Genomic DNA, 22,472 nt, shown 5'->3' with positions numbered 1-22,472 from the left:
TGCAATTTAACCTCATTGAGCACACCTAACACAGGAGTCCTGTTAAAAGGCTTTATTGCTTTAATCCACAGAAGCTAAGAGAAAAAATGCGTTTCCAGACCAAGATCCCAGAACAGCAAGACTTAAAGATGATTGATTATTTGTGTCTAACATCTTTCATTTCCATGAATAAAGACAAAAAGTTAGATCATTTAGCAAATAACAAGGAAAATCCTATTTATTAAAGTCTGTGAAATATAATCAAAGACTATATATGTGTGTGTATAAGTGTATGTTAAAAGAAAAAAAAATGAACTCTCAAAATCATTGGTTGGGCTGGTACGAAGGCTCAGATTAAAGGGACCTGCTCCCAAGCCTGGCAACCTGAGTTAGATCCCCAAGATTCACATAGTGAAAGGAAAGACTGACTCCCAAAAGTTGTTCTCTGACCTCCACAGGGGCTCCATGGAACACACACAAATAAATCAATTGATTGAAATTTAAAAATTGTTTAAGAAGAATGAATCTGAAGAAAATAATTCAACTCAAAATCAAGTTTTAAAATCTAAGGGGGCCAGATGGTGGTGGTGCACGCCTTTAACTCCAGCACTCGGGAGGCAGAGCCAGGCAGATCTCTGTGAGTTCGAGGCCAGCCTGGTCTACAGAGCAAGATCCAGGACAGGAACCAAAACTACACAGAGAAACCCTATTTCGAAAAACAAAAACAAAAACAAAAAAAATATAAGGGAAACAGAAAGACAGAATTAAAATGAAACTAAAGTCAGTCAACTATACCCGTGGGTTCTCCTTCTGTGGGTTCAACTATACAGCTTGACAAGGCTGTGGGGGCGGTCTGGGCTGGCCACGCGCAGCTTCATCACTGTTCTCTAAATAATACAATATAAAGACTGAAGCGTGGCATTTGTGTTGTTGGGGATATTTTAAATAATCTAGAGACAATTTAAAGTAGACAGAAGCCTGTGTGCAGGTTCTATGTAAATACTATGAGAGCTTATGTTAGAGACTAGAGCATCTACAGTTCTGGGTATCCTTGGGCGGGGTGGATCCTGGAATCCATCCTCCTGTGGATACCCAGGGATGCCTGTGTAATAAACTTGGATACAAAATCAGCAGAACTGACTGTTGGGAGATAAGTTTCTGTGGGTTTTGTACCAGCTGCCTTTGTTGTAGATTGTCTTTTCGGGGTTTCTACGGCAAAGTTTCCTAAGACAAGAAATGCCTCTCAAAGCTAGGCCTGATGACGCATGCCTATAACCCCGGCACCGGGGAAGCTGAGACGGGAGTCACGGCCAGCCTGGGCTATGGAATGAGTTCTGAGCCAGTGTAAGCCCCAAGTGAGACACTAGCAAAAGAAAGACAGGGAAGAGGTAGGGTGAGGCAGAGGAGGGAAAGGAAGGATGAGGCACTGAAAAACCAAACAAAACAATAAATAATCCACTAGCCTAACCAAGAAGGAAAAAAAAAAGGAAAACACAATGCACAAAATTGAGAATGAGAAAATGGATTGGCATACACATATATAGGAAAACATCACTTTTTATGTTTTAATTACATTAATTTTGTTTTTAATTCCTTGTGTCTATGTGTGAGTATTGCGTGTGCCATGGCCCTTGAGCAGAGGTCACAGGAACACTTACAGGAGTCAGTTCTCTTCCTCTACTGTATGGTCAGGGTAGATTAATGGAGGTCTTCCAGCTTAGTAGGCAGCTTCATCCACGGAGCCATCTCACCAGCCGTGAAAAACACACTTCTTCCAAAAGGAATCATTCGTGGGCTAGAGCGATGGTTCAGAGGGTAGAGGGAGCTTCAGGGCTTGAGTCCAGACCCTTAGCATGCAGGTATAAAATTAGGTGAGAAAGCACTTTCCCCATCACTGGGAGGCAAAGACAGGAGGGCTTCAAGGGCTCTTGGGCCAGCCAGCTTAGGCAGTTGGTGAGCCCCAGCGAGAGATCCTATCTCAGAGCAATAGAGGAAGACCACCAACCTCAACTTACGTGGATTCTCCCTAGCATCCAAACTCAGCCAAAGATCAACCAGCACTGAACCATCTCTGTCTTAGAGTTTCTACTGCTGTGAAGAGACACCATGACCATGGCAACCCTTATAAAGGAAAACATTTCATTGGGGCTGGCTTACAGTTCAGAGGTTCAGTCCATTATCGTCATATCGGGAAACATGGCAGCATGCAGGCAGACATGGTGCTAAAGAAGCTGAGAGTTCTACTTCTTGATCCAAAGGCAGCAGAAAAAGACTGTGTGCCATACTGGGTGTGGCTTGAGCATATGAGACCTCAAAGTCTGCCCTCACGGTGACACACTTCCTCCAGCAAGGCCACACTTCCTGATAGTGCCACTCCCTGTGGCCAAGCATCGAAACACACGAGTCTATGGGGGCCGTTCCTATCCAAACCACCGCAATCTCTGCCTTCCCAGCGCTGAGATAACAGAGGGTCACCACACCTGCCTGACATTCATGCTGGTCCTGGGAATCTGAACTCCAGCCCTCACACCTGCTTACAGGAGCTTTACCCGCTGAGCAATCTTCCCAGCCCGAATGGCATTTTGTCCTGTTGTTCCGTTGAGACCCAAGTCTTTCTATGCAGGCCAGGCTGACCTTGAACCTGTGATATTCCTGCCTGTACCCTCTCAGTGCTGGAGTCCCAGGCATGAGCCTTCACACCAGATGCAGTCTGTTTTAACAAAGCCCTCCAGGTGATTCTGACTCATTCGCAAGTTTGAGAACAGTAGACTTGATTCCAGTGATCGCATTGTCTCGGGCTGAGCTCACTTCCTGTTGTGACATCGGTACTTCTCAGAAGGAAAAAAAATTCCATCTCTTTACACACACACACACACACACACACACACACACACACACACACACACAGCTATAAATAACACACATTTGCTCACCAGCAGCTGGAGTTACAGCCCGTATAGGCTCCATCAGCAGCTGCTGTGAAGTATCAGCCTCTGAAGGAACAAACACATTTTTGTGTTTGAGGGGCAGGGTGTGTGCGGCCTCCTTCTAGGCCTCGATCACTGAAATTAAAAAGCAGGTTTACAGTAGACGATTGGAAAAACCAGGGTCCTTTCCCTTAATGAAGGATGTTAGTCGTGGAGCCTGTTCACATCCACAGCCCTGGGCGCTAACTGGATTTGAGGATTTCAAGAGGCAGCCAGACCTGGGCTAAGGCAGTAAAACTGGAAGGGCCAGAACCCTGGCCCCTTTCCCTGTCTTAGTTACTAATTCACCACGTGACCACAGAGCATGCCGCACACAGCTTTCAGCAGCTTATGATTCCTGTGTGTGCAACAGGCATGACAACAGCTCTCCTTCCTTAGAGACTGGTAGGTGGGGTCATCTCATGAGCTAGGAGACCTCAGACAGAGCTGGCTGTCGTTAGGTCTCTGTTTCCTGCTCTGGATTTGGAGAGACCCGAGAATGGCTAGTACTTTAAAGACCCACCCCTAACTTATGCATATGCGTAACCAAGTGGTTAACGGGGCACCACCAAGGCAACTTGGGCTGCTAAACTCTTAGCTTGTTCTTCTGACTCTGAGGAGGCAGAGGAAGAGTAGTTTTTCACAATCCTCAATTAGTCCATGTCTACCTTGGTGAAAGTTTTGGGAACCTCAAATAAGGGTGCAGGGCCTAACAAATGAAGAGAGCTATGGAGAGAGGCAGGGCGTCCGTCGGTCCTGTCACCTCCTGGACAATCTCTCTGCCGACACTAGCCCCCATCCGTGACCCCACTGAGCTTCCCGATTAGGTACACCTTCCCGATGTTAGGAACACCTTGTAACCAGTGCTGCTCCTTCTCTGTTCATCCCGTGCTACATCTGGGGGTTTATTATGGATCTGTTGAGAGACAAAAGAGTAACTTAAGTCTCGCCTTTCAGGATGTGCTTGGTCCGCACAAAAGCCGAGAACGCTTGCTACTGGACAGCTGACTGAGCTGGCTCAGTGCTAATCCCCAACACACACAGTCCAAGTCCACGGCTCCAGGCAGTGTAGAATTCTACTGTGTTTGTTTGCTTTTGCGTAGCAAACCGGGCCCAGAGAGAAGAAATGACCTGAGTCTAGAACATTCATCATTGGGATGCTAAGTTTTTGAGTGACAGCCGCTCCATCAAAGAATCCAGAGCCTTGGAAACCAGATAACAGCTTTGGGCATCGTCTTTAAAGGATGAAGACCTGACCCGCGGGCAGTTCATCTTTGCCTCTCTCTTACAACAACTCAGCTGCAAAGCCCCAAACAAAAACAGAGAGCTTTTGAAAGGAGGGATGGTGCCATTCGGCTCCCAAAGTTCAGCCTGAGTCCTGCCAGGACTGCAGCCTGCTTTACAAAGCTCTAGGGAGGGAGGACATCCCCCGGGTCTCCTAAAACATCCCTCAAAGGGGGAGATGCAGCTCATTGGTAGAGTGGTTGTCTACTATGCTCAAAGGCCTGGGTTCAATCCCAGCACCTCATAAACCAGGCATGGTGGTACTCGCACATGCGTACACACACACACACACACACACACACACACACACACACACACACACAAATCTAATCAAGTCTTCACAGTTGCTTTTTTTTTTTTTTTAGAAAGACCTTGGTTTGGGTCCATCCATCTTACAAATGATAAATCTGGCCAAGCATGGTTATGTACAGCTGTAATCTTATCTCATTGGGGGTAGAGTGGGAGTCAGGGGGGAAGGAGGTCAAGGTTATCTGCAGCTATGTAGTGAGTTTGAGGCCAGTCTGAGATATATGAGACCCTGTCACACAAAATCAGGACTAAACTAATAATAATAACAACAACAATAATAATAACGGCTGCCTTTTATTCCTGGATTTACGGGCAGGTTTAATGTTCCCCATTTCCCAGTGAAGCAAGTGTGCTAAGCACCTCTGTCTCAGAGCGAGGCGGACATGAGCAAGTGAGATTAAGAAATCAGACAGCTTTTAAAAGGGTCTGAGACTTGGCGGTGATCCCTGGTCACCTGGCCCTGAAGCTGCCAATGCTGTAGAAAAGGTTTCTGGAAGAACCGGATAGCCTGCAAAGAAAGAACACTGACCCAATGCTCGGCCAATGAGGCCATTTGTGGCCTTGTCTTTTTTTTTTTTTTTTTTTCTTTTTAAGTTCAGCTGCAGGAAGATAGACACAGTGACACACAGATAATCCCAGTTCTCAGAAAGCTGAAGCTGAGCATTACCAAAAGTGTGAGGCTATTCTGGTCTACACAGCAAGTTCCATATATCAAGACCAGCTCAATTACACAGAAAGACCTTACGAAATGACTTTTTAAAATGTGACTGTTTCTTTTTTTTTTCAGCTGATAAAACACAGAGACAAGTAAGTTCCCAGAAGGCCCAGCTACCATGATAACCCCAGAGCCAGTTCCTCCTCCAGTGGGCTCTGCTTCTTTCAGAAACAAACTACTCTTGAAGTAGACCACCCAAGCCTCCCAAACAAGAGGTGCAGTATAGAAATTGACCCCTGGTTTTAGGAAGACATCGTCTTCCCTTAATTAGCCTGGCTGAAAATATTAACTTTTAGGGATGTAGACAGGAAAAGTCAAATGCCTGCAGGGGTCATAGTCACCCCCTCGTGGCTGTGCTACACCACCAGACAAGAGCAACTTCGGGGGGAACATGGTTTATTTTGGTTAACAGTTCCAGAGGCACATAGTCGCTCCTATGGTGGGAAAAAACATGACAGCAGGCAGGCTTGGTGTGGCGGCAGGCGCTGGAGGTTGGCTGGCCTCCACGTTCAGGAAGCAGAGCATGAACAGGAAGTGGAGCATGAACAGGAAGTAGGGCAGGCTATAAAACCTAAGGCCCTTCCCCAGTGACTCTTTTGTTGTGGGATGGTCTTTCTGTATGCTGTGAATATATATTGCTACTACTGGTTAATAAAGAAGCTGCTCTGGCCAGTGGCAACCCAGGACATAGCCAGGCAGAAAATCCAAAAGAGATACAGGTAGAAGGAAGGCAGAGGCAAGGAAGACACTTCGAGCTGCCCAGGGGAACAAGATGTAATAGAACACAGGTAAAGCCACGAGACATATGGTGAGACATAGACTAATAGAAATGGGTTAATTTAAGATGTAAAAACTAGTTAGCAAGACTAGCCATAGACCAAACAACTTGTAATTACTATTAAGCCTCTGAGTGATTGTTTTATAAGCTGCTGCAAGCCTGGCAGAACACAGAAAAGCTTTAGGTTGCACTCATTTCCTCTAGCAAGGCTCTACCTCCTGAATGTTCCACAGCCTTCCCAAAGTACCTCACCAGCTGGGGGCCAAGTGTTCAAACACGTGAGTCTACAAGGGATGTCTCACGTTCAAACCACACTAATATTTAGTATGTTGTTTATTTAACTTTTATTTTTATTATTTTTGATTATGTGTGTCTGGGGGTGGGTATGTGTTCTGGTGGGAGCTCCACCTTGGCCCCTGGCATCCCGGCATCCATACATCCAAAGAGTCTGGAATGTTCTGGTGGAAGATCCACCTCAATGCCCCTCCCTCATCTCTTTCCCCAAACTCGCCCTCTCAAAGCCTGCCAAATATGGCTCCTTCCACAGAGATGTTCAAGGCCACTCCCACAGGGTATTTAAAATGCATCCTAGAAAACAGACAATTGGTTTTCGGGTTTCTCTTCTCTGTCTCCTCTCTGGGGAACTGGAGAATCACCAGGAACGCTTTACCCATTAAACCACAACTTTCTCTAATTTGGTCTGATTTGGATTGCTGTGTCGTTGGCGGGGAGGCTTATTGGGGTGCAAAAACCTTTCGGTATATGGTGAATATAGGTGCCAGTGGAGGCCACAGACATCGATTCCCTTTGAATTGGAGTTACAAGCAGCTGTGAACTGCCCAGCATGGATGCTGGGAACTGAACCTGGATCCTCTGCAAGAGCAAAGCCAGCTCTTGACTACAGAGTCATGTCTTCAGCCTCTGATATATTATTTTTGCACTCATTTTAAAAACATACATTCCGGGCGGTGGTGGCACACGCCTTTAATCCCAGCACTCGGGATGGGAGGCAGAGGCAGGAGGATCTCTGTGAGTTCCAGGCACACAAATCCCAGTGTTCCAGAATAATTCTCTTGTGTTCATTCCAGCCTCTAAGATTCAATGGGTACAAGCACTGGCATCAGCCTCCGGCCACCTCTAGTGCTTGTAGATGTGAAGGTATGTTCCCTTAGGCAAACGGAGACCTGCCCCAACCAGAGCTAGGCTTTAACCAAGCCCTTGTTCAGCCAGAGGCTTTAAAAATGTGTGTGTGTGTGTGTGTGTGTGTGTGTGTGTGTGTGTGTGTGTGTGCATACACAGATGCTCCATGCCACCGTACACATATGAAAGTCAGGGGGTAACTTTCAGGAGTTGATTCTCTCCTACCATGTGGGTCCGGGAATTGAACTCAGGATGTCCGGTTTGCCCTCTGAGCTGCCTTACCGGCCCTTGACTACCGTTTCAAAAGCACATGGTTGTCTTTCTGCTTTCAACGCAGTAATTCCTGAGTATAGATTTGTTTATGCTTTTAGTATTACTTTTCAGAACTGAATACTATGGGGAAAATGCTATACTATTGGAAAGTTAATCCTCATGAAATATTACTTAAGAATAGAGTTCTTTTCAAAAATATAGAATGTTGCCATCAACACAGGGTGGTTCCCAGCACCTGGGAAACTGAGGCAGAGAGATTGCTGTGACTTTGTGGCCACTCTGGGCTACATAGTGAGACCTTGTCTCAACAACAGCAACAGCAAAGGGCCTGGTTACTAGTAGTGCTCCAGAAAACACAGTGAGTGCTCCTATAACTAACTGGCTGTGCTTTCTGCAGGAAATGTGGTAAGCCCCATCCCCACACAGTGACACAGAAGGGTCAGGATTCTCAGGGCACCCTGAGGAAGCCAGCTGTGACAGTGTCCTGGTGGGCGGCTTAAGCCCATTTTCCACAAAAATACTAGACGTTCAAAGCAGACCATGCCAGGTCTAAGAGAATGTTGGCTGGTAAGAAATGCAAGCACAGGTGACAAGAAGAGAAAGGGCCACCTGAGCTAGCTCTGGCCGGTTTTGTTATGAGGACAATTAAATCATGACATTGTATTCACACACAAAACAGGTCTGGAAGGATAGACATCACGTGATTTAGGGGGGCTACTGTTGTTGGGAACCGCAAGGATTTTTAATTTTTTTATGTTCTTTCTTTCTAATATCTCTACTATGAGTATTTTCTTCTGAGAGTGATACCAAATTGCCATTCAGAAGTATAGGCTAAAACTAGATCGGGGCTGGAGAGATGGCTCAGAGGTTAAAAGCATTGACCTCTCTCTCTTCCAGAGGTCCTGAGCTCAATTTCCAGCAACCACATGGTGGCTCCCAATCATCTATCATGAGATCTGACACCCTCTTCTGGTGTGCGGGCAAAATACGCGGACAGAACACTTTATATAATAAATAAATCTTTTTAAAAAATCACAAAAACTAGATGTTTTGGGATTGAGTGAGGTTCCCCAGTGGCGGTGTTCACAGCTCAGAGTGTCTTGTCAGATACAATCCGCTCCCAGAAGGGCCATGTTCGGGCCAGGCCACTCATCTGCTCATGGTAGGTTTTGAACCAGCCCCACTCATTGACGGAATGGTTCCAACTACCAATACGCTGTCCTGTCTCTCCAGGACACCTACGTGCCCTCAGCATGCAGGAGGCTATTACATCTGCAGTGGGTGGGATTTTTACTTCCCACTCAGTCATCACAACCCAAAAAGCACTCGGAGCAACAAGAAGTATACAATCTCAAAGAAGTAGAAAGGAGTCTTCTCAAAAAGGAAGGAGTCATGTGGGACACATCCATGAAGCTGTATCTACATTCAACACCTTGGCCAGCTGTGGCCAGCTGCACAGCTTTATATCACTTTCTTTTCATCTCTGAGACCAAAATACTTGCCAGGAGCAACAAAAGGGAAAAAGAACCGCTCTGGCTCACAGTTTCAGGAGGTATCATTCTGCCGTGGCGCAGAAGGCCTAAAGGAGTCATTGAGGTCATAATAAATGTGAGACGGAAGTTGTTTATGCCATGGCAGACAGGAAGCTGAGAGCCAGGCTGTAACCAAGGGTATGGTACTATACTCAAAGGTCCACCCCTAATGGCCTACTTCCACAAATTAGGCCTTACCTCCCAAAGTTCCCGGAACTTTCAAAATAGGACCACTTGTTAGGGAGCAAAACACTCACAGTGTGAACCTGTGGTTTTTATGATCATGTTACCTGCAGAAAGCCAGCTTGTATGGCACCATAAATACCAGTGGGGGTGGGGAGAGTCAGGTGAGTGGATCACTCCTGTATTCCCAGCACTTAGAGGTCAGCCTCTGTTACATAGTAAGTTCTACATGAACCAGAACTGCAGAGTGAAACCCTGTCTCAAAAAAAAAAAAAAGGATGCAGCAGGAGCTGCTGGGAAGTGGAAGGCTAAGGTAAGGAGACACCGAAGAACAGATAGCAAGCAGCCTGCCACGGCCATACAGTTTATAAGTAATATAAGTCTCTGTGTGTTTACTTGGGGGACGCGAGTGGGAGCGAATTGTCCTAACCGTGGGCCAGGCAGGACCAGGGAAACTTCAGCTACAAGCAGCAGCTATGAGACGGCTGAGTTGGTAAAATGCTTGCAATACAAGCACAAGGAACTGAGTTCAGAGTCTCCAGCACCCACATAAAACTCTGGGCTTTGGGGGCTAGAGATATTCAACAGTTAAGATAACCAGCTGCTCATCTATGGGTCCTCCGTTCAATTCCCAGCAACCACGTGGTGGCTCACAACATCTACGATAAGACCAGAGGCCCTCTTCTGGCATGCAGGTATTCATGCAGAGCACTCATACATAAAATGTAAATAAATAAAAAGTGGAAAAAAAAATCTGGGCTTAGCAGCATATGCATGCAATCAGGAGGCAGAAACAAGAGGATTTCTGGGGCTTGCTGGCTAATTCGTCTTGCCAAATCAGCTCCAGATTCCATGAGAAACCTGCTGCAAATCATAAGGTAGAGATAGATAGAAAAAGGCATCCAACATGGATCTCTGGCCTCATGCACATGCACCAGCGCCCGCACACACAAGCGTGTGCACACACACACGCTAATGTGATGTATCTTCTAGAACATTCCCTTTGCCCAGCCACCTTCTAGAGTGATTTCTCTAAGACTATGCAGCTATGCTCTGTGTCCCCTGTTTCGAGACCTATCCAGCCGCGCTCTCACTAGGTACATGACCCCAGGAAGCTCTTTAACACTGAGTCTCTGGATTCCTCATCTGTAAATGGATTTCAAAGGGTAATTTTTAGAAGTAAGTAAGTCTGATGAATCAAACTGCTGGGACTTTGTAGACGGTCTCTAAGTGCCATTCCTTCCTCACTTAGTCCCCTTGAGGGCTCCAGGTTGTTGTGTGATATTTTGTTTGTGTTCTGACAAAGTTTGCCTGGAGATCAGAGGGCGGAGCTAAGACACTAGTTAACCATAGAGGCCAGGCAGTGCTGGCACACAGCTTTAATGTCTGCACTTGGAGGAGGAAGCAGGAAGACCAGGAGTTCAAGGCCACCCTGGGCTACACGAGGTTGAAACAGTCTAAAAGAGAAGCAGCAGGGCAGTGGTGGTGCCTACCTTTAATCTCAGCACTAGGCGCGTGGAGACAGGATCTCGGCCCGTTCGGTCTGAGATTTCGTAGAGGTGAGAAGTCTCTGGTGGCTGACTGTTCTGCTTCTCTGATCTATCAGCTTCCAGCCTAACACCTGACTCCAGGTTTTTATTGTTGAGACTAAGAAAGATCGCCAGGTCCTATTTATGAAGAATGGGAGGGGGCAGTTGAAGGCTCATGGGATCCTACTTTGTGTCTCGTTGGTCATGTCTTAGTTGTGAGGACCTGGGAAAAGTCTTGAAGTCTCTCCTGCCTCGGAGGCTGCCATGAGGTATAAGGGAGCAGGGATGTCAAATGACTTCCTAATCAGTTTCAATCTCTTCAAAAACTTGGAAGAGTATGCAGCAATAGAAATGGTACCTGGAATAAAAATGACCTTATTAACAAAGTCACACGTGCGTGCACACACACACACACACACACCTGCATAATCCCCAAACTCTGAGGTCTCCTTTTGAGAGGGACTGTCTGGGAAGAGGAAGAGGTGTCAGTTACAAGTACTTCTTATCTCATCTACATCTGCCCATGAATGACCATGGGGAAGATTTGAGAGAGAGAGAGAGAGAGAGAGAGAGAGAGAGAGAGAGAGAGAGAGATATCGGCGGCAGGGGCGAGGTAGTGTGGAGGAGGCACCTTTCCAGGCCAGCCGCGCTGAGACACCCCACCCACTCTGCTGGGCGGCACATGTATAGCCCAGCCCAGGCATTCTTCAGATACCAGGTTAGGAAGGGGGATAATGACTTGCAGAAGACTCACTCCCATGGCAGGGCTGATCAATGGTCCCTAAGCCAAGGACACAGTACAAAGCCTGCCTTAGGGCTGCTCACTTTGTGTCCCTCCATCCTGATCACAGAAGCATTTGAGCTAAGCTCTTTAAACCTGCCTGAAAAATATTCCAGAAGGTTGGCCAGAGACATTTTTCCTAGGAATGGATCTATAGAATCAGCAAAGAGGATCAATAGGACCTTTAATGATCCAAAAGGACACTCTAGATTCAGAGACTGGCAATTCCCCCAGCAAAGTCCATCCCAGGAAGAAATGACAGCATCTAGGCTTGTCCGACCTTTTAACATTGCGACATGACATTGTCTTCTACCAAAGTCAAGAGCTATTCAATCAAGTTACCAAACTCCTCAGGGCTGCTGCGATGGCCCAGCAGGTAAGGGCTCTTGCCGCCAAGCCCGAGCTTGAGCCCTGGTCCCACGTGGTAAGGAGAGGACCGACTCCTGCAAGTTGTCTGACTTTCGCACACTCACTGTGACACACAAGCACCCACCCACACACACACACCTCAACCCAGTTAGCCCAGGCTAGCACTTCTCTCACAGACATGCCCAGAAAGGTTTGTCTCCTAGGTGATGCTAGATCCCTGTCCAGTTGTCAGTATTAGCCACCACACCCCTGGTAATGGTTCAAAATGCAAAACCTGAGATGCTTCTTCACAGAGACTGGGAGGACCAGTTTACCCTCATTAAGGTCTATTAGCAAAACTGGCGCACACAACGTATTTGGCTAGAATTCAGCTGCCTGCAGCCAAGAGAGTGAAGAAATGGAAGTAGTGTGGCTCTCTCATTCCCCTAAAGTGACATAGCTAATATCAGGAAGATAGAGAGATGTGGTCATGCCTTTAAAGATGAAAACATAGGGCGTTCGGGAGAGCTCAGGTTCGCTTCCCAGCATCCACATAGTGGCTTGCATTCCTTTGTGACTCCAGCTCCAGAGACTCCAACGCCCTCTGCTGACCTTCTGGGGTATCGAGCACACACACGGTACATAAACATACATGCCACCAAACACTCACGCATATAAAATAGAATAGAAAACCAAGGTTGTGTGTAGAGCTCGGTGATGAGGGAATGCTTGTCGTGCTCAAGGCCCTGAGTTCAATCCACCAACATATAAAAGAGAAATGAATAAATGTGACAGCCTGTCATGTTGGCCACACAGGCTTGGAGCATGGGAAAAGACTCAAATTCTCAGAAGCTGCTAGAACAACGTAAGAAGGAGTAGGTAGCCGGGCGGTGGTGGCGCACGCCTTTAATCCCAGCACTCGGGAGGCAGAGCCAGGCGGATCTCTGTGAGTTCGAGGCCAGCCTGGACTACCAAGTGAGTTCCAGGAAAGGCGCAAAGCTACACAGAGAAACCCTGTCTCGAAAAACAAAAAAAAAAAAAAAAAAAAAAAAAAAAAAAAAAAAGAAGGAGTAGGTGAGGTAGAGAGCAGCCTCATGCTCTTAGGTCTCAGTGTCTCCCTGGTGGTTCACACGATTTTCATTTACCCTAACTCGAAGCTACCTAAGCAAATGTGTGTACGGAACTTGTCTTCTCAGCTGGGTGATCGATGGTGGAGCATACCTTTAATCCCAGCACTCTGAGTTCGAAGCCAGCCTGGTCTACAGAGTGAGTTCCAGGACAGCCAGAGCTATATAGAGAAGCCAAGCCCTGTCTCAGAAAAAAAAAGAAAAAGAAAGAAAGAGAGAGAGAGAGAGAGAAGAAAGAAAGAATGAAACTTGTCTTCTCAAACACACTCATGTTCAAAAAGAGATTGTACTTGCCAGGACAACATGAGTATTCTTATCTGTCAGTCATAACTCAGGTGTGTACATCATTCTGTGATGTAGTTCATGTGAGTTCAGGAGACTAGGTAGTCAATATGTCAGATGGAACTGATCTTTTATTTATACTCTCCTTTTTTTTTCTTGGTTTTTCAAGACAGGGTTTCTCTGTGTAGTCCTGGCTGTCCTGGAACTCACTCTGTAGACCAGGCTGGCCATGAACTCAGAGATCCGCCTGACTCTGCCTCCCGAGTGTTGGGATTAAAGGTGTGCATCACCATCATCCAGCCCCATACTGAGTCTCCCAAGGTTAAAGGAGTATACCCCTCAGGTTCCAGTCCCAGTGTCACACAAACGCAAGAGTTGGCATTGGATCGACTGCCTCCTGCAATGTCTGCATTTCTATAGGGCAATTGCCAGGCCCAGCTCCCTCTACATGTTCGTACGTGTAGGAGTGCATGTGCACATGTGTGTGGAGGTCAGAGGTCTACTTCTGGTGTCATTCCTCATGTGCTGTCCATCTTGTTTTTGAGACAGTCTTTCCCTGGGACCTGGGACCCACTAATGAGTCTAGCTGGTTGGCCAGTGAGCCCAGGTATCCACCCACGTCTTCCCCACCCCCACCCCCACCCACCCCACCCACACCCCCCTGCTGGGATTACAAGCATGTGCCGTTAAACCTGTTTTGGGTATTTTGTTTTTATTCTGTTTGTTTCTTTTTCCTGTTTTGTTTTTTTAAACATGAATTCTGGGGACCGAGTCAGGGCCTGATAGGGACAAGCCAAGCACTTTACCAGCTGAGCGATATCCCCAGTCCCTAATCATTGTAATTGTAATTCCAGCCCAAGACAATACATTTTAAAAGCTAGTAAAAACCAAATAGTACTTAAGGAAGCACGTTTGGTTTTGATGGTAATTGTGTTTATTTCTCAATCTGCATCTTATTGATTTTTCTGAAGTTACTGCAAAGGCAGTTTCTACACAATTTCCAATTTGGTCTTTTCCCCTCTCCCAAGTTATGTTTGGCAGCTTCCCTAGACCCAAATCTAATCCGTTTTCAGATCCAAGACGGCAAGCAAAAGACCCAAACAGGCCAAGGATGGAGATACAGCCCATAGTGCATGAAGACAGAGATCGGGCCACATGGTCCCTTCCCCATTGCCCCGGAGCATCTAAATTTAGTTTACTAGATACACTTGCAGGAACACGAGCCTGTTGGAAGAACAGGAATCAAGCCAAAGAAGAGAAAGACGTTTAACGTAGCCTGAGGTATTTTAACGCCATGGCAACTGTAAAGTCTTAGCTATTATTTAATTCACTTCTTCAGATCAGGTTATTCTGTCCATCCCCCACTTCCACCCCCCCTGCACTTCCTGTTGCCATAATCAAATCAGGTCACCCTGAATTTATGAGTCTTCTCCGAACTGTAGTCATGTCTATTTCCGGCAGGATGAGATTTCTCCTCCCCTCTCTTGCTCCCTGGACCTTTACATGTGGTGCCCTCAGTTCTGGGTATCCCTGGGCTACAGCTCAGCATGCTACCATGGCCCCTTTCACGCCGTCCCCTCCCCCGCACCCCAGGCCCTTCTCCCCAGCACTCCTATCAGACCCTCCCCCCTCCCTTCCAGCGTTTGCTGTCGTCACTAACCCTGTTAGGCACTGGGTTAGTGTGATTTAGTGATTCAGAACCCAAGAACCACGGTCCTCATAAAAGCCCATGCCTCCCTCCCTGCGGTCAAGAAAATGGCCACTCCGGCCCTCCCTTTGCGTTCTCCTTCATCCTAGGAGGTGAACGCTCACTGTGTCAGTCAGCCTGGATTCCGCCCTCTCCTTCTTCTCTTATGGTGCTGGGCTCTGATGATTTACTTCGCTTAAACCGTGAGCTCCCAACTCACTGCCCCCACCCGACCCTCCCCACCGGCAACTTGCACCGGGTAGGTTTGAGCAGAGAGTTGGTATGGACCAACCTACCTCTGCACAAGGCGTTTTATCACCTAGTTGCTAGTTCATAGCCGAACCAAAACACTCAAGGCGAAAATCCAATCACATTATTTTATCGCCATTTATGTCTAATCATATGCGGTGGCGAGGAGGGAGGGGATGGGCGTGGTGCCCATGGAGGTCAGAAGAGGGCATCTGATTCCCTGGGGTTTGTAGGCAGTTGTAAGCAGCCTGATGTGGGTGTTAGAAGCAAACTCGGGTCCCTGGAAGAGCAGTATACGTTTCTAACTAGTGAGCCATCTCTCCAGCCCAGAAAAACGACCTTGTTAAAGAACAACCAGAGTCAGATAGGACTTGACTGTTTTAAGAGTTCCTGGCTTAGGGATGCCCTGGGTCCTATCTCTAGCACAACATAAACCAGGTCCGTGGCACATACCTGTAACCCAGCACTCGGGAGTTAAAGGCAGAAGGATCAGTAGTTTGAGGCCAACATGAGCTACATGAGACTCTGTCTCAAAAATAAATTAAACACACAGAGAGAGAGAGAGAGAGAGAGAGAGAGAGAGAGAGAGAGAGAGAGAGAGAGAGAGAAAACAAAATTAAAATTTAAAAAAATCCCTTCACTGGGTCAGATAGGTAGCACCACACCTATCATCCCAGCACACTGGGGGCTGTCACAGGAGGAGAAATGCAAATTAAAGGCAAGCCTGGACTACATAATGACTTCCAAACCAGCCATGAAAGACCCTTTCTTAAAGACAGCAGCAAAAAGAGCTGCTGATTGGGGCTGGAGAGATGACTCAGTGGTTGAGGGCACTGGCTGCTCTTCCAAAGAACCAGTGTTCAATTCCAAGAACCCAGATTGCTGCTCACAGCAGTCTGTAACTCCAGTTCCAGGGGATCCAATGCCCTTTTCTGGTTTCCACAGGCACCAGGCATGTATGTGATGCATATATGTACAAGCAGGCATTCAGATACACACATAAAATAATTGAACTTTTTTCAAAAGAGCCCCTGGTGTCAAACCTTAGACGCTCCTAAACTCCCAGGAACACCTGGATCTGAAGGACGCTTGAGGTCTTCCAATCCTGATCTGCTGAGGCATGGTAGGAGTAGTTCTTTCCTACCCACCAAGACAAGGGAAGCCACACTGTCTGTCTCCCAGTGTGCTCCTAACGCACAGCTGCTAACTGCCATGCTTGTTTACCCTGGATATGGGAAGTGCCTTCAATACAGAAAGACTGTAGAAACAGATTCACTGTGAAAGTGATATCACTTTTGCAAGGAGATGAATCTTGTGAGTTCTCTGGGGAAAGCCATGGGTGGGGAAATGACTCAAAGTAGCCGGGTGTTTTGATTATTTTTTGACAGAAGAGGAGGGGCATAGGTTTCCCACATTGAGTCTGGAGATAAGGGCCACACGGGCGGGGACCGTGGAAGCTAAACCAGAGAAGCTTAGAAAAGTCATCCCATGCACTGGGGTAATGGCTTAGCAGTAGAATGCTCACTAGGAGATAGGGGTTAGGGGAGTGGCAACTTGGTGATAGAGTCTTGTCTAAAATCCACCAGTGGGGGGACTGGGGGTATGCTCAGCTAATAGAAAGAAGCCTTCCTGAATCCACCATCAAGGAGTTAGGAGTAGTGATAGTATGCTTGCCTAGTATATACAAAGCCTCAACACTGCAATAACTAATTAGTCAAAATAAATTAACAAAAGCAGAAAAGTCAGGGCTCCAGGTGAGCCTCATCCCAGAGCTCGCCATTGGCTGTCTTTTGAGCATCCTCCTGTACTAGAATCTACGAGTTAGGACCAGCCAGCTGCTGTTGTTACTGCACACTGTCTCTGATTAAGAGCTTTATTGATTTTCTAGCCCATGACCACATTGGTAGGGACAGAGGACAGCAGGGGAAGCTGGTGGGAAGCCAAGTGGAAGGAGAGTTCGCAAACCGAGCTCCCAATGAAGAGCTCCATAGCTCAGAACGTGATGGATACCTGCACAGGCCGCTGCCGAAGGATGCAAATGATGCTCTTCAGACCTGCGCTGCAACAAAGCGCTTGGCCAAGTCACAGGACAAGGATCAAGTCTGAGAAAAACTCAGCACCATTTACAGGAAACAGAGTAGAGATTTCTGCAACATCATGACCAAAACCGTCCATCCTACATTTGGTTCCAGATGCTCTGTTGGGTTCTGCGACCACAAATAAGAATCCGTCAAGCTAGCGACTTAGCACAAAAACCATTGTAAAAGTTCAAGCACCCAGAAAGGGAGCCAGCAAACATTTTGCCTAAATGTGTGGTCTAGAGCCAAGAGGACTGATGGTAAGGGACCTAAAATGGGCTGTCCCAACCACAGCCTGCCTTGTGGGAAGAGCTGGTGAGTTCCTTCCTGGTCCTGCAACAATCCCAGAAGGGCTCCAACTGCTCCCCGCCCAGCCCTGCCAGGTGTAGAGACCCATCTCTGCTAGGGGAGTGGGCACTGGTCCCAGACCCTATCAAAGGAGCACATGGAAGCCCTTGACAGAGGTAGACTGCTAGGCTGGGAAAAGCGCGCTCCTCCAAGAGGACACTCTCCTCTGAAACCACAGACAGAGAGGTAACACTTGTGACAGCCTTCCCCTCACCCAGCCCTCCCATTATACATACTGTCCTGCCATGTTCTGAGGGGACGTTTCCTGCCCTGACATTACCCCCTTTCCGTAAAGAAATACATTATTATTTTTGCTTCTTCCTTCAGTTTCCAGCACTTTTATTGTCCAGTAACTGAAGGAGATGAGTATCTGATATTCTTTGGACACCGGTATCCTGAGTGAGGAAAATGATGATATGTAAACACTGAAAACAAGAGGAAATATCATATAGCTCAAAACCCGAAAGAGATGAAGCAGTATGCCCTTTCAAAAAATCAGAATAAGGAACAGGAGATGTTCAATTAAAAGGGGGAAAAAAAGGCAAATTTGGAGGTGCATGGGTGTAATCCCAGCCACTGGGAAGGCAGACACAGGTGGATTTCTGAGGCCTAGCCTACTCTGTGAGTTCCAGGCAAGTAAGAGAGCCTGTCCAAAAAAAAAAAAAAAAAAAAAAAATGAACAGTAACTGAAGGACATCTGAAGTTTTCCTCTGGCTAGCACACACATGTGCACAGACACATACACACATATGTACATACCGACACTCAGTAAATCCTGTTTCTGTAGTTCATGTAGTAAGTGGTGTAATATGGGGCCCGCAGATGGCTCAGCAGTTAGGAGCACCTGCTGATCTTCCAGAAGACTCAAGTTTGGTTCCCAGCACCTACATTCAAGGGCTCACTACTGTCTGTAGCTCCAGACCCAGATTCTGAAGCTATCTGGCCTCCTTAGGTACCCTCATATACACAGCATCCACTCACAGAGACACACAGACTCTCTCTCTCTCTCTCTCTCTCTCTCTCTCTCTCTCTCTCTCTCTCTCACACACACACACACACACACACACACACACCCCACACACCACACACATACACACAAATAAAAAATCTTTTTTAAAAGATGTTTTAAATTAAATTTTAATTTATAAGTAATAAAATTTAAATTATAATCTGAAGGTGCTCTTTCATCTTTCACTAAAGGAACTGATTTCTGTGGAGCCTAAGGGGCCAGGTACCTGCCCTGGAAGACCTTAAGGAGGTCAAACCTAAGACAGACCTCAGGGGGGTCTGGAAGACTTCAGAACAGTGTAGCCTGGGCCAGAGGACCCTACAGGGGGTAGCCCAGACTAAAGGTCCAAAGGGTAATCCAGCCTAAACCAGAGGAGTCTCTCCCCGTGTGACCAGAATATCTAATACCCAGGAAGAGGAACCCATACTGCTGGAGTGGCCTTCCCAGCGCATGGGCAGCTGAGGGTCGCTAAAACCCTAACTGATCTTCCACACCCTTCCGCTTTCCAAAGGGGCCAGAGTGGAGCTAAAATTCTTGATAGTATTTGGGGCTAATATCTCTATAATTTTTCTTAGATACTTTTTCCCCCTTCAAGACGGGGTTTTTGGCTGACCTGAAACTCACTCTGTAGACCACCAGGCTTGCCTAGAACTCAGAGATCTGCCTGCCTCCGCCTTCCCACTGCTGGGACTAAAGGCGTGCGCCACCACGTCCGTTTTGTTTGTTTGTTTGTTTGTTTGTTTGTTTGTTAAACCTGACATATGACAGCCAGGGGTGGCGCACAGTTGGAACAGTTGGAAGAAGCTGGATTGATTGTTCAGTATCCTGTAAACTCAGCATGCTGGCCAATGCTTGTCATTGCTGCGGTGGGGAGATGGAGGCCTGAGGATCATCAGTTCATCCTCCTGTACAGAGAGTTGGAGGCCTGGGCTACAGGAGACCTTGTCTCAAAAGGGAGTGGGGGGGGGGGGGGGGGGCGGGGCGGGAAGAGAAGTTGAGGGCTCTGACTCTCCCAGGCGTTGGAAGTGCTGTGAAATCGTGCCTCATTCATTGTTCAGCAAATCAAATGGAACAAGTTTCTTTGCTTCCTGCCCCACCCCTCCCACCCGCCGCGGTGGCTGTTCTTGGCAGAAGGCCAGACCGGCACCCGGTAATTCCACGGTACATTGTGTACATCTGAATCCATTTAACCCGCTATTTAAAGCGGCCCTTTACTGCCACCTGTAAGAGGTAGAGCCATAATGGCACTCTTAAGTGGCTGGGGTGGGGACCCGGGTTTTCTTCCCTCAAAGACGCCTGAATCTGCGAAGTGGATGGCACTTGGAGAAACCAGAAAGACATCTAGGGACATCACACGGACAGGACAGGAGGCGACAGGAGGCGCGCTAGACACGGGGTCCTGGCTCCAGCTCTCCACTTGGTGGCTCCATCTCCAAGACAAGGGCGAGAGGGGACCTGCCAAGCCTCGGGTGAGGCCCCGATTACTAGCCTGCTACCATTTGGGTTTGGTGAATTCCTGAATCTCCCCAGCGGCCTGGAGATGCTAAAGAGGGTGGAGACTGGGGACTCTTGGGTGGGACCTGCAGTCCGGCGGAATCCGGAGCGCAGGTCGCCCCCTTGGAGTCTGGGAAACTGGATTGTGGAAGCGAAGCTGGGCCGTGGGGGGGCACCCTGCGCTCCTGTGCGCGCGGCACTTTGTAGCTCCGGGTGGTGGCAAGCCGGGTGAAGTGGGAGCGCCGGGGCGAGAGGAAGTCGAGGCTCAGGTGCATCAGAAAGGCTCCCTTAGCTCCGCGTGAGCTCTAGCTATCCTGGAGGGGGATAGTGGTGGGGAAACCCTGCACCGCACATTTCCCAGTCACTGGTGGCTGCGCTCCGAGCCCCCGCCAACCCCAGGGCGGATACCCCCGCGATCCCCAGTGCTATTGAGCAGTCGGCGGCTACCAGGACCGCGTGGCTGTCGCGCATCGCGCCCAGCCCAAAGGTAAAACGCCGCCGGGCCTGCCCACAGCCTAGCAGAGGCGGCGCGGCCCCGAAGCGCCTTCGGTTCTAAGGATCCTCACTTCTGGGAAAGGACAGGGAACTGTCAATCAACGAGGGAGGGAGCGCACCGGCGCCGGGTGATGTCAGCGGATCAGCTGCTCCATAACAAAGAGGGGGTATCACAGGAGAAAGTTGCAGCGGCCGCTGCACCCCGGAGCCTCGGGGACCGGGGACGAAGGGAGGAGGGACGGCGGCTGCGGCAGCCGCGGCAGGCCGAGGAATTGAAAGGACTGTAGGGGGAGGCAGCGCGAGCCGCCCCGACTGCTCCTCCTCTTCCTCCCCCTCCTCCTCCTCCAAACTCGCAGGGCTTAGCCCCAGCGCTCGCCCAGCCGCCGCGAGCACCGGGAGGGACGGGAACCGGCCGCACGGCCCGGTGCTGGGCAGGGTCGCAGCCGCCATGGATAGCGACGACGAGATGGTGGAGGAAGCCGTGGAAGGTACGACCGGCATTCCTCCAGGACCTGGGGGGTTGGGGGAAAGCGCCTGGGGCCGCGAGCGCCAAAAGAGTGGCGGTCTGCGACGCGCGCCGGACCGGGCCGGGCCGCTGGTCACCGCGGTCCCCAAGCGGGTGGCCGGTCGCTCGGCTCGGGCGGGGGTTGCACTGCCACCGCCACGCCGCCGGGGAGCGCGCGGGGCGCGGCGGGGCACCGGGGGGAATGGGGCCCCGCGGGGTCCGAGGCCCTGGGAAGGCTCGGCCCCGGCATCCCGACGGGCTACAGCAGCATCCTCCCTGGGAGTTGCGAAGCTGCCCCAGCTCCTTGGCCTCGGTCCTTGAAGGGGGATGGAGGAGGGGAGGGCGCCGGAGGGCAGTCCCTTGAGGCCGGCGATCTCCGCGGAGCAGCCGCGTTTCAGCCACCTCGACTTCCCCTCTCCGACCGCCTGCCCTTTCCTGGCTGCGTCCCGCGGCCACCAGGGCCGTGTCTAGGTGGGTCTCCCATCGCAACGTACCCAGCTGCACACCAGGCACATGGCAGCCCCGGCCGCTCCTCCGAGGAAAAAAAAAAGATGAAATCATTGCTAGGTAGTGCATACTACCGCTCCCCACCGGGCTCGAACGCTCGGCGTCCCGGAGGCGGCCAGCCGGGGTCTGCGCTGCCCCCGGGCGAACTCAGCCACCCGCTCCCTCCCCCTCCCTGCTTCCGAGCAGGGTGCGGGCGCTCAAGCCGGGAACCAAATTGCTGGGTGACACTTAACTTTCTGAATTCCGAGCTGTTGGCTGCGGGTGATATCACCGCCTGGGTGTCAGGTTTCTCCGCCCCTTCTCGAGCACCCCTCCCCCGACTTTTGTCGCCACAATGTTTTGCTGAGTTTCTCCGCCTCTTTTTTTAGCCCCCAACTTCTAAAAGACGCGGTGGGGACGTTATACAACCTCGTTGTTTGTGTCGTGAGAGGTTATGATTTTGTAACAATGAACACTGTAAAACACTCTTTAGCGTATTTATTATTTATTTTATCCTATCCCAGATAATGTGCCCGTGATGTTTTGCAAGATTGAGTGGTGGTGTTCTGGGATTTGTTAAACGGAGCATCTCAGTAAATAATTTTAAAGTCGCTGGTTGAATCTGGTTTTGATCTAATTTGTATAAACAGGTTCTGACAAACGATAAAGAAAAATAAAGTGGAAGAGCTTCACAATGCATATGGATATGCATTTGTTAGTGCCACATTGGGAGAAATCCCATTTTGATGTGCTCATAAACATAACTGCTTTTACAGGCTGCTGGAGGATTAGGGTGAGATGAAGTGGAATAATTTTTTTTTTGAATTCTTGGAAAGGCATCCATTCTAATTTAAGTTGTAAAACTTATTTCTTCATTTAGTTTTAAAAAACAATT

At 48.8% G+C, this 22,472-nt stretch overlaps 1 protein-coding gene across 1 annotated transcript in view; it reads left to right on the top strand.

The window, feature by feature from the left end:
• Positions 1–19,739: 19,739 nt before the first annotated feature.
• The window catches only part of Setd7 (SET domain containing 7, histone lysine methyltransferase), a 46,124-nt gene continuing 43,391 nt past the window's right edge, over positions 19,740–22,472 (top strand). Inside the window, exon 1 of the mRNA XM_052730225.1 lies at positions 19,740–21,074. Coding sequence (XP_052586185.1) covers positions 21,035–21,074 — 40 coding nt within the window. The 5' untranslated portion in view covers positions 19,740–21,034. The remainder of the gene's footprint in view (positions 21,075–22,472) is intronic.

This window comes from Peromyscus californicus, unplaced genomic scaffold, assembly GCF_007827085.1.
Source record: "Peromyscus californicus insignis strain IS unplaced genomic scaffold, ASM782708v3 Scaffold_9__1_contigs__length_137607984, whole genome shotgun sequence".
NCBI lineage: Eukaryota > Metazoa > Chordata > Mammalia > Rodentia > Cricetidae > Peromyscus > Peromyscus californicus.
This window is presented reverse-complemented; position numbering and strand designations above follow the sequence as displayed.